Source organism: Cervus elaphus, chromosome 12, assembly GCF_910594005.1.
Source record: "Cervus elaphus chromosome 12, mCerEla1.1, whole genome shotgun sequence".
In the NCBI taxonomy this organism is placed as follows: domain Eukaryota; kingdom Metazoa; phylum Chordata; class Mammalia; order Artiodactyla; family Cervidae; genus Cervus; species Cervus elaphus.
This window is the reverse complement of record NC_057826.1, coordinates 75,054,063-75,068,946: the sequence shown is the minus strand read 5'-3', so window position 1 is coordinate 75,068,946 and position 14,884 is coordinate 75,054,063. Positions and strand designations below refer to the sequence as shown.

At 39.9% G+C, this 14,884-nt stretch overlaps 2 gene segments (V, D, J or C); both read right to left on the bottom strand.

The window, feature by feature from the left end:
• Positions 1–5,330: 5,330 nt before the first annotated feature.
• On the bottom strand, positions 5,331–6,051 carry LOC122705703. The segment is given in 3 exon segments: positions 5,331–5,587; positions 5,675–5,749; positions 5,939–6,051. Coding segments are annotated over 3 exon segments (384 nt in total).
• Positions 6,052–13,425: 7,374 nt separating this feature from the next.
• On the bottom strand, positions 13,426–14,297 carry LOC122704651. The segment is given in 2 exon segments: positions 13,426–13,962; positions 14,162–14,297. Coding segments are annotated over 2 exon segments (333 nt in total).
• Positions 14,298–14,884: the final 587 nt, after the last annotated feature.

Genomic DNA, 14,884 nt, shown 5'->3' with positions numbered 1-14,884 from the left:
TGTGTATGTTGGACAAGCATTACTGTAATCTCTGAAGCAGCATTGCCCCTTTTGTGGCCATAGAAAGAAGTTATGCTGAAAAAGTGTATATAGCTTCTTAAAAATTCATGTTCACCACCTATGAACATCAATCAGAGCACTGAAATATGTAACCAAGTCTTCATCTTGAATCAGTGATTTCTTGAGACAGGAGGAGATTTTACCTTGTTGAAATATTGACCCTCAGACTGAGTCAGTGTAAGGAGCTGTCTTTCTTCCCATAATGTCAACAGTAAATCAAGAAGACCCCTTTATACTGAAGAGACAATGTCTCTAAATAGATTCTAAATCAGAAAATTGTGTTATATATTCTGCCCACACTTAATACTGCTGTCTTTTTATTTTTTTTTTTGTTTGCACACTGATGACATGAGTTTAGCTTGTTTTTGTTTTTGCATTGTTTATTGAATCTATTATTGAGACAGTAACTGTACAGAAATATTTAAGACCCCAAAAGAATGAAACAATAAGCAAGTGAACTAGAACTATTCTAAAAAGACCCTTTGTAATCATACGTCATGATCATCTCGGATTTATTCCAGGTATGCAAGGATGATTCAGTAATTCAGATCTATCAATGTGATATACCACAGCAACAGAATGAAAGGTAAAAACCACATAACTACTTAGTAGATGCAGAAAAATACATTTGACAAAATTCAATATCTGCTCATGATAAAAGCTCTCAATAAACTTGACATGGGGAAAATGTACCTCAAAATAATGGTTATTTATGACAAACCAACAGCTAACATCACAATCAGTTGTTTTAAAACATGAAAGCTTTTTCTCTAAGACCTTAAACAAGACAAGTCTGCAAATCTCACCACTTCTATTTAACATAGTACTGGAAGTCCTAGCCATAGCAATCAAATATGAAAAAGAAAGAGAAGGCATCCAAGTTTGAAGAAAGAATCTGCCACTATTTGCAAATGACATGATGTTGTGTATAGAAAATTATAAAGTACCATCAAAAAGCTATTAGTATAAATAAATGAAAGTAAAGCTTAATAAAGTTGCAGGGTACAAAATTAATATATAGAAATCTTTTGCATTTCTATACACTAATAATGAATTATAAGAAAAAGAATTTAAGAAAGCATCAAATTTACAATTGAATCTAAGAGAATAAAATAATTAGCAATAATTTCAACAAAGGAATTGAAAGACCTGTATTTTGAGAACTATAAGAATTGATGAAAATAATTTAAGACAATACAAATAAATAGAAAGATATCTCATGTTCATGGACTGGAAGAGTTAATATTGCTAAAATATCCATACACCCAAAGCAATCTACAGATTTAATGTAATCCTCATCAAATTACCCATGGCATTTTTCACAGAACTAGAAAAAATAATCCTAAAATTTGTATGGAACCACAGAAGACCTCAACAGCTGAAGCAATTATGAAAAAAAAAAGAGCAAAGTTGAAAATACTACACTCTCTGATATGAAAATATGCTACACAGTCATAGTAATCCAAAATTGTATGGTACTGGCACAAAAACAGACATAGATAAATGGGACAAAATAAAACCAAAATAAACCCATGCAGCTATGATCAATCAATCTATGACAAAAGAGGCAAGAATATGCAGTGGGGGGAAAGACAGATTCTTCAATAAGTAGATTTTGAGCAAACTGAACAGCTACATGTAAAAGAATTAAACTAGAAATTTTTCTCACAGCATGAATAAAAATAACTCAAAATGCTTTAAAGACTAAAATGTAAGAACTGAAATCATAAAACTCCTAAAAGAAAATATAGACAGTATGCTCTGTGACATTCATCTTTATAATATTTTTTTCTAATCAAACTAAACTCTTGAACAGAGAAGAAAACCATTAACACAAAGAAAAGGAAATCTGAAAAGGAAAAGACATTTGCAAACAACATGTCAGCAAGGATTTAATATCCAAAATATATAAAGAACTTATACATTTGATATAAAAAACATGATCTTATTTTAAATTAGGCAGAGGCCCTGTATAGGCATTTTACCAGAAAAGACATACAGATGGCCAACAGGCACATGAAAAGATGCTCAATATCTTTAGTCATCTGTAAAATGCAAATGAGAACAACAAATCAGCAAATCACCTTACTAGGGCTGTCATCAAAAAGGCAAGAAATAACAGGAGTTAGTGAGGATGTGGAGAACAGGGAATATTTGTGAACTGTTGGTAGTAATATAAACTGGTGCAGCCTCTGTGGAAAACAGTATGGAGGTTTTCCCTGCTCTGCCCTCCCCAGATTAAAAATGGAATGGTGTCTGCAACCTGAAGTCTTATCCTTCCTCAATTGCTTGGAAAGGAGGTAGCACCTTCGGGGGGAAAGAGATAGTGAATAGGATCCTATCTGGTTTTAGTGGTTGTGGTGGGAAAGATAACAGCAAATTGACAATTTTTTATTTTTTTAATTAAAAATAGTACTACTACATGATATAGAACTTCCACTCCTGGGTATTTATCCAAAGAAAACAAAAGGGCTAGTTCAAAAATATATAGGCACCCCAATGTTCACAGAAACATTATTTACAATAGTCAAGATATTGAAGACATCTCAGTGTTCATTCATATCATCGATGAATGGATAAAGAAGATCTAGATGATAGATAGATAGATCAATATAGATATAAATAGTGAAATATTACCATAAAAAATTAAAATCTTGCCATTTGGGACAACATGGATAGACCCAGAGGGTATTATACTTATTGAAATAAGTCAGAGTGAGACAAATAAACTATGTTTTAATACATATATGTGGAATCTGAAAAACAAATATAACAAAATAGAAACAAACTGACAGATATAATGAAACAACTAGTGGTCACTGGATGGGAGAGAAGTGAGTGTAGGAGTGCAATAGGTGAAAGGAATTAAGAGGTACACACTCAGTTATAAAATAAATAAATCATAAGTTTGTAATGTACACCAAAGGAAATATGATCAACATTTTATAATAATTTTGTATGGTATGTAATTTATCAAAAATATCAAATGACTATGCTGTACATCTGAAACTAATATAGTATCATAAGTCAACTATGTTTCAATTTTAAAAGTTTTAATTAGATAAAAATGTGGCAAAGTAGACTTTAGGTGTAGGATTAGTTGAAGGATCTTGATACTGAAAGGTTCTTGCTGAACCACTCAAAGATGCCAGGATTCTTGGCCTCTGGAGGAGAAGAATTCAATCCGGGGCCAGAGACGAGGCTTGATCGCTCAGAGATTTTGTGTAATAAAGTTTTATTAAAGTATAAAGGAGATAGAGAAAGCTTCTGACATAGGCATCAGAAGGGGGCAGAAAGAGTACCCCCTTGCTAGTGTTAGTCATGGAGTTATATGCTCTCTACTTAGTTATTACAGTGAATCAAAAGAATGTCTGGAGGCTGTAAAGACCTCACTAGACCTACTCCCATAATTTACATTTTAAGATAATAAGATTAGCCAGAAGGTTTTTTCCAGAGACTGTCCTCAAGCAGGATACATTATTGTTATACAATCCTAAGGAATGTAGAGGGGAAAAAATTTGTCCTTTCTTCCTGCTTGAGAATTCCAGACACCTCTCTCCTTGGGGACCCCTGGACTTCTTATCAACCTGCCTAGGAATTGACTCTCTCAATGCAAATTATTCTGGATTATCTGGGTAGGTCCTATACATAACAATGCATCCTTTGCTGACACGAGAAAAAAAAAAGACTATCAGATATTTTTCTAGAAAGATGAGTTTAGCTGGGATCAGCAAAGGATTGCAATTTGGGGTCTGCAACCATGGCAAGCCTCATGCAAGTCCCACAGGACAAGAGAAGAACGATCTTATAGAGAAGAAAAGGAAGTTGGGAGGGCTACTGTAAACAGACGTTTACATTTGTTTACATTGGGATGTCCCTGGTGGTCCAGTGCTCAAGAATCTGCCTTCCAATGCAGGGGATGGGGTTCAATCCCTGGTAGGGACCTAAGATCCCATATGCCACCAGGCAACTAAGCCCATGTGCCATAACTAGAGAGTCCATGTGCTGCAACTACGGAGCCCACGCACTTTAGAGATAGTGCTCGGCAACGAGAGAAGCCCCTGCACACACACATACACACACACGCATGCACACACACACACTCACACACAGACACACACACACACACTCTCACACACACATACGTGCACTCACACACTCACACACACACAGACACACACACTCACACTCACACACACAGACACACACACACTCACACACACAGACACACACACACACACACACATGCACGCACACACACTCACACACAAACACACACTCACACACACAAAGTAAACAGAGTCCATGGTTTTTCACTGGCCCAGTGTTTGCCTGGAAAAGGGGTGGCATCTTTCTTCTGCCCTTTAATCCTCTTATCTTCACAGGGTATGAGAGCTCCCCCTGTCTCCCAACTCTATTTAAATGAGTTTCTGTTTATTTACTAATTTCCTACACCTTAGAAGCAGAAGAGTATTTGACTCCAGAAGAGAAAGGAGCTGAGGTGGTAGAAGAGGTTGCAGTGATTCAAGGAAGGGCTATGACCCAAGGATTCCAAGTGACCTCCAGAAGCTAGAAAAATGCAAGGTAATGGATTTTTCCTTAAAGCCTCTAGAGGAAACCTATCAGCCAGCCAAGCAAAATTGCTTTCATACTTCTTCAACCCAGAACTATAAGAGAATTCATTTGTTTTAACTTATCAAGTTCATATTAAACATTGAGCAAACATTTTTTGTATGCTTTCCAGAGTAGTAGGATGGCATGTTAATATTTGCAGTTGTCTGTTGGAACACTTCATGGTGAGGCAGATTTGAACATTCTGGAGAAGGCAACTAAGCTGGATAATATCTTTATGGAGTGATTTCATTTCATTCCTTTCACTTTTTAACATTTCTGAGTTCAGCATGCATGCTCGGTCACTCAGTCAGTCCAACTCTTTGAGACCCCATGGACTGTTAGCCCACCAGGCTCCTCTGTCCATGAGCTTTCCCAGTCTTTCCCAAGAATACTCGAATGGGTTACCGTTTCCTCCTCCAGAGGATCTGCCCTACCCAGGGATCAAACCCATGTCTCCTGCGTCTCCTGCATTGGTAGGCAGATTCTTTACCACTGAGCCACCTGGGAAGCTGTGGTTAAATATTTATTTTAATTCTATCCTCGTATCAACTACTCTGCTAGTTCCCAGTTCAAAGTTTCTATTGCAGAAGGAGACAGACTGAAAAGGGGAGGTAGAGACCGAAGTCCGTAATCTGTAGGCCAAGAAGTGTCTGTGGTTAAAGCTGTTCTGATGCAGGTGAGTAACATGAAGCACTGCAAATGCCCTGTGGGGGCCTCACGGTGTGACTGAGGCTGGAGGAGGGGCTGAGCCCCGGGAGGGTTCCTGTAGAGGCCGCAGGTGCCTGGGGAGCACCGTGCTGCGCAGCACAGAAGTAAGTGCCCGAGTCTGTGGTCCGCGAAGAGGAAATGTGCAGTGAGCTTCGGCGTTCTCTAGGGACTGTCGTGGCATTTAATCTTCCATCTCGCTTTGTCCCTGAAGGAATGTAAAACAGGCGGATGAGGTGGCCCCCGGGGTTCTGAAGATACCACTGCACATTGTCTGGGGTGGTGGAGAAATTACACTGCAGAGTAGAGCTGGCTCCCTCCTGGAGACTCAGGGCTGGGGGACTCTGCACCACATCCATCCCTCTCACACCTGATGAAAAGAAGAGAAACAGTCACAGGTGAGGGTCACAGAGCTCCTGCAAAACCCGGAAAGTACACCCCCAACCCCATAAATGATAAGGATGGAAAGTCTGCAGGACTTGTCAGCTCCTCTTCCTCCTTCAACAAAAGAGAAGCTGCTCATTCCTTCAGATTCCCCTGTGGGGCAGTCCCAACTCACAGCAAACCTGGGCAAACAAAAGCCCCAGTACAGTGTCCACTAGCCTTTTCATGACGCTTTGCCTTGTTGCTGGAAAACATTCACAAGATACATAGCAAACCCTGGATGGTGAGTGTCACGACTTGTCTGGATGTTTCAGCTCCTGCAACCAATCAGCTCAGACAACAAACCCTGCTCAGCTGATACTCTGTGACAGGGAGCCCCACCCTCTGGTCTCAGCTGAACTAAAAACAGGTTAAAGAGGGGTGAGAGTGGAGGGAAAAGATGACATTCAATGTTTTATACATAATTTTGAACTTGTGAAATGGAAGTTCCTATTTTCTCCTGATATATATTAATAAATAAAACTTAGGCAATAAAAGTGGAAAAATATCAGAAAAAGCTGGTATCTATACTTCAAAATTTTCCATCTTACCTTTTGTTTATGACTCCCTGTTTGATCCAGGGGACTTTCCTGAGAGCTATGGATAAAGATAACGACGCAGATAAAGATAATAACAATCAATGTAAATATAGATATTTTGCATTATGGTTATAAATGTCTAGTGCTTGAATCAGGGAATGAGACAGAGCTATTAATTGAAAGGACTATTCATCAAAAAGCATGCTTCTTATATGCCGATAATGATTTAGCTTTTCTTCACACAAAATTATCCTCCTCTATTATTACTAACCCCCATTTGAAAGAGTTTTCCAGGGGATGGAGTGGTAAAGAATATACTTGCCAATTCAGGGGATGAAAGAGATGGGAATTCGATCTCTGAGTCAGGAAGGTCCTCTGGAGAAGGAAATGGCAACCAGCTCCAGTATTCTTGCCTTGCAAATCCAATGGCCAGGGGGGCCTGGAGGGCTATAGTCCAGGGGATGGCAAAGAGTAAGACCCGACTGAGCGACTGAACACATGAAAACTCAGAATGAGTTTTGGAGGTAGGAGGTAGATGGGCCCCTGGGCTATACAGCTGGTATTTGTCAAGCAGAGTAAAATTCAAGCTTTGTTTTCCCTACACACTCCAAATACTGAGGGAAGAACCAATTCTACCTTGTTGGAACTGTTCCTTTGACTTGCTTTTCACTGCTTTTGTTATTATAATCATACATAATGGGCTGCCTCAGAGAATCAGCCCCTCGGCTTGACTGCTAAAGGGTTTTTGTTCATGACCTGTCCACCTGTGGATGGTAGGAAAGAAGAAATTAATACATCCCCTGCCTGAGGCTTGCCATTCTAGGAGATGTTTACAAGATTAATTTTGCCTTTTTAATTTGTTTCCTCACCTTCCCCCTCCCTGTTCTGTAAAAGAACCTGGCATCCAGACCCAGACAAGATGGTTATTTTGAGATATTAGTCTGCCATCTTCTTGGTCAGCCAGCTTTCTGAATAAACTCCTTGCCCCCACACCTCTTCTCTCAGATTCATTAACCTGTCATGCTAATTAGCCTCAGTAACCAAGACAATTAACAGCAGGAGCTGAGCTCTGCTATAGTAAAAAAGTGACCACTTCTGAAGTCAAGAGGTCAAGGAAAACTGTGCAGGCACAGAGAGACTCCTCAGAGCTCAAAAAGGAGGTGGCAGCACCTCATAACAGATGATGCCAAGCATCCCACAAAGCTCTGTGCTGGAATTCATCTTGGCAAAAAGATGCACGTGCATGTTTCAGGAGTGTCCTAAAACAGGTCTGATGTGGGAAAAGGAGAGAGATATCTGGCCAAAGATAAACACAGACCCAGAAGAACTTCCCCATACAGATGACTTAACCACCTCTTCACTGCACTCCTCATCTTCCTCCTCATTAGGGAGGATGCCCTTGTGTCTCCTGGATTGGCAGGCAGATTCTTTAGCACTGCACCACCTGGGAAGCCTATTAATGGAGACTGATGAATAAAGGAGAACGTTTTTTGCTTCACACTATATTGTGTTTGGAAAGGTCACCCATATACATCCTTATGTGCCAACAGTAATTAGCTCAACCAGTCCCAAACACTTTAGTCAAAGAGCTGAAATCCTTTAAGGAAAGAAGCTTCTTAGGATACTAGCAAAATAGTCTGGAGATAATGCAGTTAGAAATAAGGCATTGTCCTGGGCTTTTTGTTTGCTTGAGAGATGAGATTAGTATTGTAAAGCAAATTCTCTGACTTGTGTTGTATCAACTCACATGGCCAACCTCAAGCTATTATATCTCAGCCCATCACTATTCCAAATGACACGGGAGTAAGTAGCTTTCTCCAGCTTGTTGAAAATTTTACGGCCTCATTTTCCCTAGAATTCTGATTCTAGAGGACAAAAATGCCAAATTTCAGAAAACAGGAGTCTTTCCTTTGGAAAATGATAAAGAAAAAAAGAATAGAAAAGACAAGAAAAAATGAAGAAAAGAAGAATCTAAGATGCCCACGGGAACGAAACACTTCCAGGATTCTGTATTGTCTGTGCTGTTTGCCTTCACAGAACATGCCAACCTCCTAATATAACAAAGACTGAGCTACAGGGTCCAGGAGGTTTGTGTTCAGCTCCTCCTGCAGCCCCAGGCACTGTGTCACTCAGAGCACAGAAGTACTTGGGCCGAGTCTTTCCAATGAGCTGTTATTTTCCTCAGGTGGAAGGACTTCTCACTCTTCCTAAGTTCAGCCTCAAAACCTTTGATGCCTGAAACAAGATTGTCTCCAGACACGTACTTCAGGAGAAGCTGGGGTCCCTGGTCCGGGTACTGCACGGACCAGAAGAGGTATGGTGAAACAGAAGATGAGTAGTTGCACCTCAGCTCCAGACAGGCTCCTTCAGAGACAGTGATGTGGTCATCAGGCTGGGTCACAACTGGGCTCCAGCTCCTGATGAAACATCAGTGCTGAATCAGTGAACTCAGCTAAGACAAAAAGTCCCTATTCAACATGGAGCAATATTCCATGTGTGGACAAAGGAGTAAAATGGAGTAACACTCACTCAGAAACAGGAACATCTCAAGCATCAAGGTGAACACCAAGGTCATAGTGGAGCAGTGAAGAGGCAGTGAGCTCCTTTCTAACGGGTTCCCCACAAATAAGTTTGAAGACTGGCTGACTTGAACCCAGGTTTCTCTGAAGTTAAGAATGACAAAGGATATATATTTCTTCTGATGGAGATTGTAGGGAGGTTGTTAGGAAGAGAAGCTGTCTTAACAAAATGCCTATCTCTGGTGTCTGAGATGCTTTACATCTCACTGTGTAAAAAATGGTCAGAATATCTCTTTAAACCATAGGGTTTTTGTGAGGTTCTTCTGATCTTTTACAGAAAACCAATTTCCAATTTAGGCAGCAGTGCCCTCCAGAGGCCAAACAGAGAACTATGGAGAAGCTCACTGTTTTCGTTAACATGCCCCACCTTTTTACTGCCCTTCTGTGGTTGAATTTCAAAGCATTATGACTATCTACAGAAGAGGATTTATATGTTGTCAGCCTTGAACTATTTGGCTTTTTAAAAAAAAACAGAATTGTGAGTTAAAAATTCCCTGTGTTACTGTATAGCACAGGGAACTATATTCAATATCCAGGGGTAAACAATAATGGAAAAGAAAATAGAAAGTCTATATATGTATAACTGAGTCTCTTTGCTCTACAGAAGAAATTAGCATAACATTGTCAATCAGCTATCCTTCAACTTTTAAGTGTTGGATATAAAATAATTTTTAGAATGAAACATAAAATCACAATATTACAATTTTTTTAGTTTCCAGATTTAACTATGAGCCAGAAGGAAATAATCCAATATATTTCAACTGCAGAAAGAGAAGAGCCATTAATCCAGAAGCCTTCAATAATAAAGGCAAAATTGAGACATTCTCAGTTGAAGGAAAACTAAGAAAAGTGGTCACCAGAAGACCTTTCCTAAAATAATGTCTAAAGGAAGCTCTATAAACAGAAATAAAATTACAAAGGAAGCAGTCTTGAAACAACAAGAAGAAATAAAGAATACAATAAGCAAAAATATGGATGAATACAATAGACTTTTCCTCTTGAATTTCCTAAATTATATTTGGTGGAAATATTTTATAGCATATTAAATGTGTTATATAATAACATATATAATAATATAATATAATTATATATCTGGGAAAAATTATAATACTGTCTAGGCTCTAGACACACATGGAGGAAATACTAAAGAAAATTATTTTATGAATAGGGGAGAATAAATAGATGTAAAGGGAGGCAATATTTATATACTTCATTCAAATAGGTAAAATAATATTACCAATAGACTATGTTATGTAAATGCAATAACTGGAGCAACCATATAAAAACAGCTATACAATAAGACATGTATAAATGCTATAGGCTGCCATGAAATTAAAAGATGCTTACTCCTTGGAAGGAAAGTTATGACCAACCTAGATATGTTAAAAAGCAGAGACATTACTTTGCCAACAGAGGTCCATCTGGTCAAGGCTATGGTTTTTCCAGTGGTCATGTATGGATGTGAGAGTTGGACTGTGAAGAAAGTTGAGCACCAAAGAATTGATGCTTTTGAACTCTGGTGTTGGAGAAGACTCTTGAGAATGTCTTGAACTGCAAGGAGGTCCAACCAGTCCATCCTAGTGGAAGTCAGTCCTGAGTGTTCATTGGAAGGAGTGATGCTAATGTCCAATACTTTGGCCACCTCATGCGAGGAGTTGGCTCATTGGAAAAGCCAATGCTGGGAGGGATTGGGGACAGGAGGAGAAGGGGACGACAGAGGATGAGATGGCTGGATGGCATCACCAACTCGATGGACATGAGTTTGAGTAAACTCCGGGAGTTGGTGATGGACAGGGAGGCCTGGCATGCTGTGGTTCATGGGGTCACAAAGAGTCAGACATGACTGAGCGACTGAAGTGAACAGACTGAAATGTTATAGGAGCTTCCCTTGTGACTCAGACTGTAAAAGAATCTTCCTACAGTGCGGGAAACCTGGGTTCAGTCCCTGGGTCGACACGATGCCCTGGAGAAGAGAATGGCTATGCACTCCAGTATTCTTGTTTAGAGAATTCCATGGTAGGCTACAGTCCATGAGATCGCAAAGAGTCAGACACAACTGAGCAACTAACACACACACACAAAATCACTGCAGATAAATTGAAGTGTAATCCTAGAAAATGTTGAATAACTCACAGGAGGTTAGAAGGAAAAACATAGGGGACAAAAAAAAAAGCGCAAAGAAAAAATCAAATAAAATGGAAGAATAAGCCCTAAAATATCAAGACATTAAAAACAAGTGATCCACACACAAAAACTAAGACACAGAAGTCGATCTGAACACACCAGTGACAAAACAGTTCAGACAAAAAGTGGATTAAGAAACACGACCCAACTATGACTGTCTGAAAGAAATTAATTTCAAATAAGACATGGTCATCTTGAAAGTAAAAGGATGGGGAAAGATGTATTATGCAAACATTGATCAAAGGAAAGTATAATGGCTATATTAACATCAGATAAAGTAGACAGACTCCTGAACAAAGAACATTACGAGAGACAGAGAAACATTATCTACTGATGAAGAGGATAATTTACTGAGAAGACATAGTAATCCTAAATGTGTATGTACCAACTAACAGAGCTGAAAAATAAGTGGAACAAAAATTAGAACTAAAAAGAAAAGAGACAAATCTAGAAATATAGCTAAATACTTCAATATTCCTCTCTCAACAACTGGTAGAATAACTTGCCAGAAAATCAGCACATATATAGAAGAACTCAATAACACCATTAACCAGTAGGATTTAATTCTCAGCTATACAACACTCCACCCAACCAGAGGAGAATATACTTCTTGTCAAGTGTCCGTGGAATATATACCAGGTAAGTCCAAATCCTGGGACCTAAAAAAAACTCAACAAATCTAATGTAAAAGAACAGAAATATAAAGAGTATGTTCTCCAACCACAATGAAATAATAGTATAAATAAATAACAGAAAGATACCAGAAAATTCCCAAACATTTCGCAACCAAACAACACACTTCTTAATAATTTATGTGTCATAGAGAATGTCTCAAGAGAAATCATTGAATTTCCCACAAGCTGAATAAAAATTAAAATACAGCATACCAAAATTGGGGGGACACAGCCAAAGAAGTATTGAGAGTGAAATTTTAGCACCACATGCAAAGGTTAAAAAAGAATAAAATCTCAGATTATCTAAGCTTCTACCTGAAGAACCTGGACAAGGAAAAGATAAATTAATCCAAAACAAGCATAAGAAAATAATAAAGATAAAAGGAGAAATCAATGAAATTTAAAAGAGATAAACAATAGAGAAAATCAATGAAACAAAGAGTTGGTTCTTTAAGAGGATCAGTAAAACTGACAAAGTTCTAGCAAAACAGACAGGTGGAGGGGAGTGGAAAGAACAGGGACAATGTCAGCAGGCTAATTAGCAGTATGGCATCCCATGTGATTGGCTAAGGATGAACATTTGCCTTTCTCCAGTTGGTCCTAGGCTTCTGTCATAGCTCACTTGGTAAAGAATCTGCCTGCAATGCAGGAGACCCCAGTTCGATTCCTGGGCAGGGAAGACCCACTGGAGAAGGAATATGCTCCCCAGTATTCTTGGGCTTCCCTTGTGGCTTCCTTTGTGGCTCAGCAGGTTAAGAATCCACCTGCAATGCGGGAGACATGGGTTTGATCCCTGAGTTGGAAAGATGCCCTGGAGAATTGAAAGGCTACCCACTCCAGTATTCTGGCCTGGAGAATTCCATGGACTCTATAGTCACAAAGAGTTGGACTCGACTGAGAGCCTTTCACTAACTAACACTAGCTGTTGGTCCTGAGTTGAATGAACTTCCGAAGTATTATGCTAAGTAAAGTCAACAATGCCAAAATGCCATGTATCGTAAGATCCCACTTGCATGAAATGTGTAGAATAAGCAAACCCGTGGTCAGAAAGCAGGTGGGTGGCTCCCAGGGACGTGTGCGTGGGGAGCGCGGGGAATGACTGTGTCATGGGCGCGTGGTTTCCTTTCGGCGTGATGACAAGGTTTCAGATCTAGATAGAGGCAATGATTGTGCCGTGTTGTGAATATACTAGACGCACACTTAGGTGTTCATTTAAAAGAGTGAACTGTGTGAAATGTTACTTAAACTCAACAAGACTATTATTTTTTGACTTTTTATTTTATATTAGAGAAGAGCTGGTTGACAATGTTGTGTTATTTTCAGGTGTATATCAAAGTGATTCTGTTATAAATATACACGTATCTATTCCTTCTCAAATTCTTTTCCCATTTAGATTGTAAAACTATAATTTAAATTGAAGTTGATGAAAATCTAATGATCAAAGATTTCACAATATAATTTTAGATCATTTTATCAGATTTTAAAAATTAATTTATTTATTTTAATTGGAGGATAATTACTTTACAATATTGTGATGGTTTTTGCCATACATGAACATGAATCAGCCACAGGTATACCTGTGTCCCCACCATCCTGAGCACCCCTCCCACCTCCCCTGCCACCCTATCCCTCCAGGTTGTCCCAGAGCGTGGGCTTTGGGTGTCCTGCTTCATGCATGGAACTTGCACTGGTCATCTATTTTACCTATGGTAATATACATGCTTCAATGCTATTCTCTCAAATCATCCTACCCTTGCTAATTGCATCTTTCTGGAAGGAAAGTCAATATAGAAAACCCCATAATGGAAGAAGTTTCCTCAGCGCCAAGCCAGGACGTGGTTGGAGCCCCATCTGCAATTTGAGTCCTGGGAACAGGCTCCCTCTGCGCACCGTGGCCCACAGCTCAGAGCTAGGTGGTCGAGTCACTGTGCTGAGAAGTCGCAATGTGTGAAGCACTGTGTCCTGATGGTTTATCCAACGAGACTGTAATTCTCCCACTTGTTTGCTCTTTCTGATTCGCCTGAATTGACAATAGGGATGTGAGCCCTTTCCCGGGATCCTGCCTAAACCACTGCAGGAAGTACAGAGCGCTGTCAGGGTAACTGCAGTTGAGATCCACGCTGTCTCCCTCTCTCACGCTCAGAGCTTCAGGACTCTGACTCACGTCCTGCTTACTGTTCACGCCTGTTCAGAAAGAGAAAACAGAGACAGGCTGGTCAGCGGCTGATTATTTTTTGGAAACTAATTTTAAATTTACTTTTTCGCTCTCCACAGGAACTCCCGGAAACCATGCAGGTACAACTCCCTGACTTTCTGTCTTCCCTGGGGAGGAATATCCGGGAGTCGCCCATTCTTTGCCCATTTCCAAATCCCTCTAACTCACAGTTTAGTTGTAACCAAAGGATGAGCAGGCTCAGGGATTTGTCCATTCCTTCTGTCATTTAGACTCACTGGAGAACTGAATTCTTGTGTCTGTAGAATATTCAAGGACTCGCAGGATAAAAGACCTGCTTTGCTGCCTCCTGTGTTCAAAACTTTCTACAGGAAACACAGAGTCAGCCCAGCCAATCAGAGCAAGTCACAGAGGCACGGAGGAGGACCCGCCAGAAACCCATCTGCCAGGAGTGCGAGGTTGCCATGGAAACACTGTCATCTCCAGATCAAGCCCAGCGTTGCCAGAGAAATGCTTATCTCTTTCCCTCCTCTTTCCCTCCTCCTAGGGAAAACAATTTTTACCACATCAGATTTGCAGAATGTGGCTAAGTATGTACCTAGAGGGGCTTCTCTGATGGCTCAAACAGTAAAGAATCTGCCTGCAATGCGGGAGAACCAAGTTCGATCCCTGGATGGGGAAGATCCCCTGGAGATAGGAATGACAACCCACTCCAGTATTCTTGCCTGGAAAATTCCATGGAGAGAGGAGCCTGGTGGGCTACAGTCCACGGAGTGACAAAGACTCAGACACTACTGAGTAACTAATACACACATGTACCTAGAGAGAATTGTAAGCCTAAATGCTTATGTTAGAAAAGAAGAAATTGTAAGTTTCACCGCACAGCTGCAGCTGAACCTCTTCACATTCCTGTAACTGCTCCCTCCTCTTGCC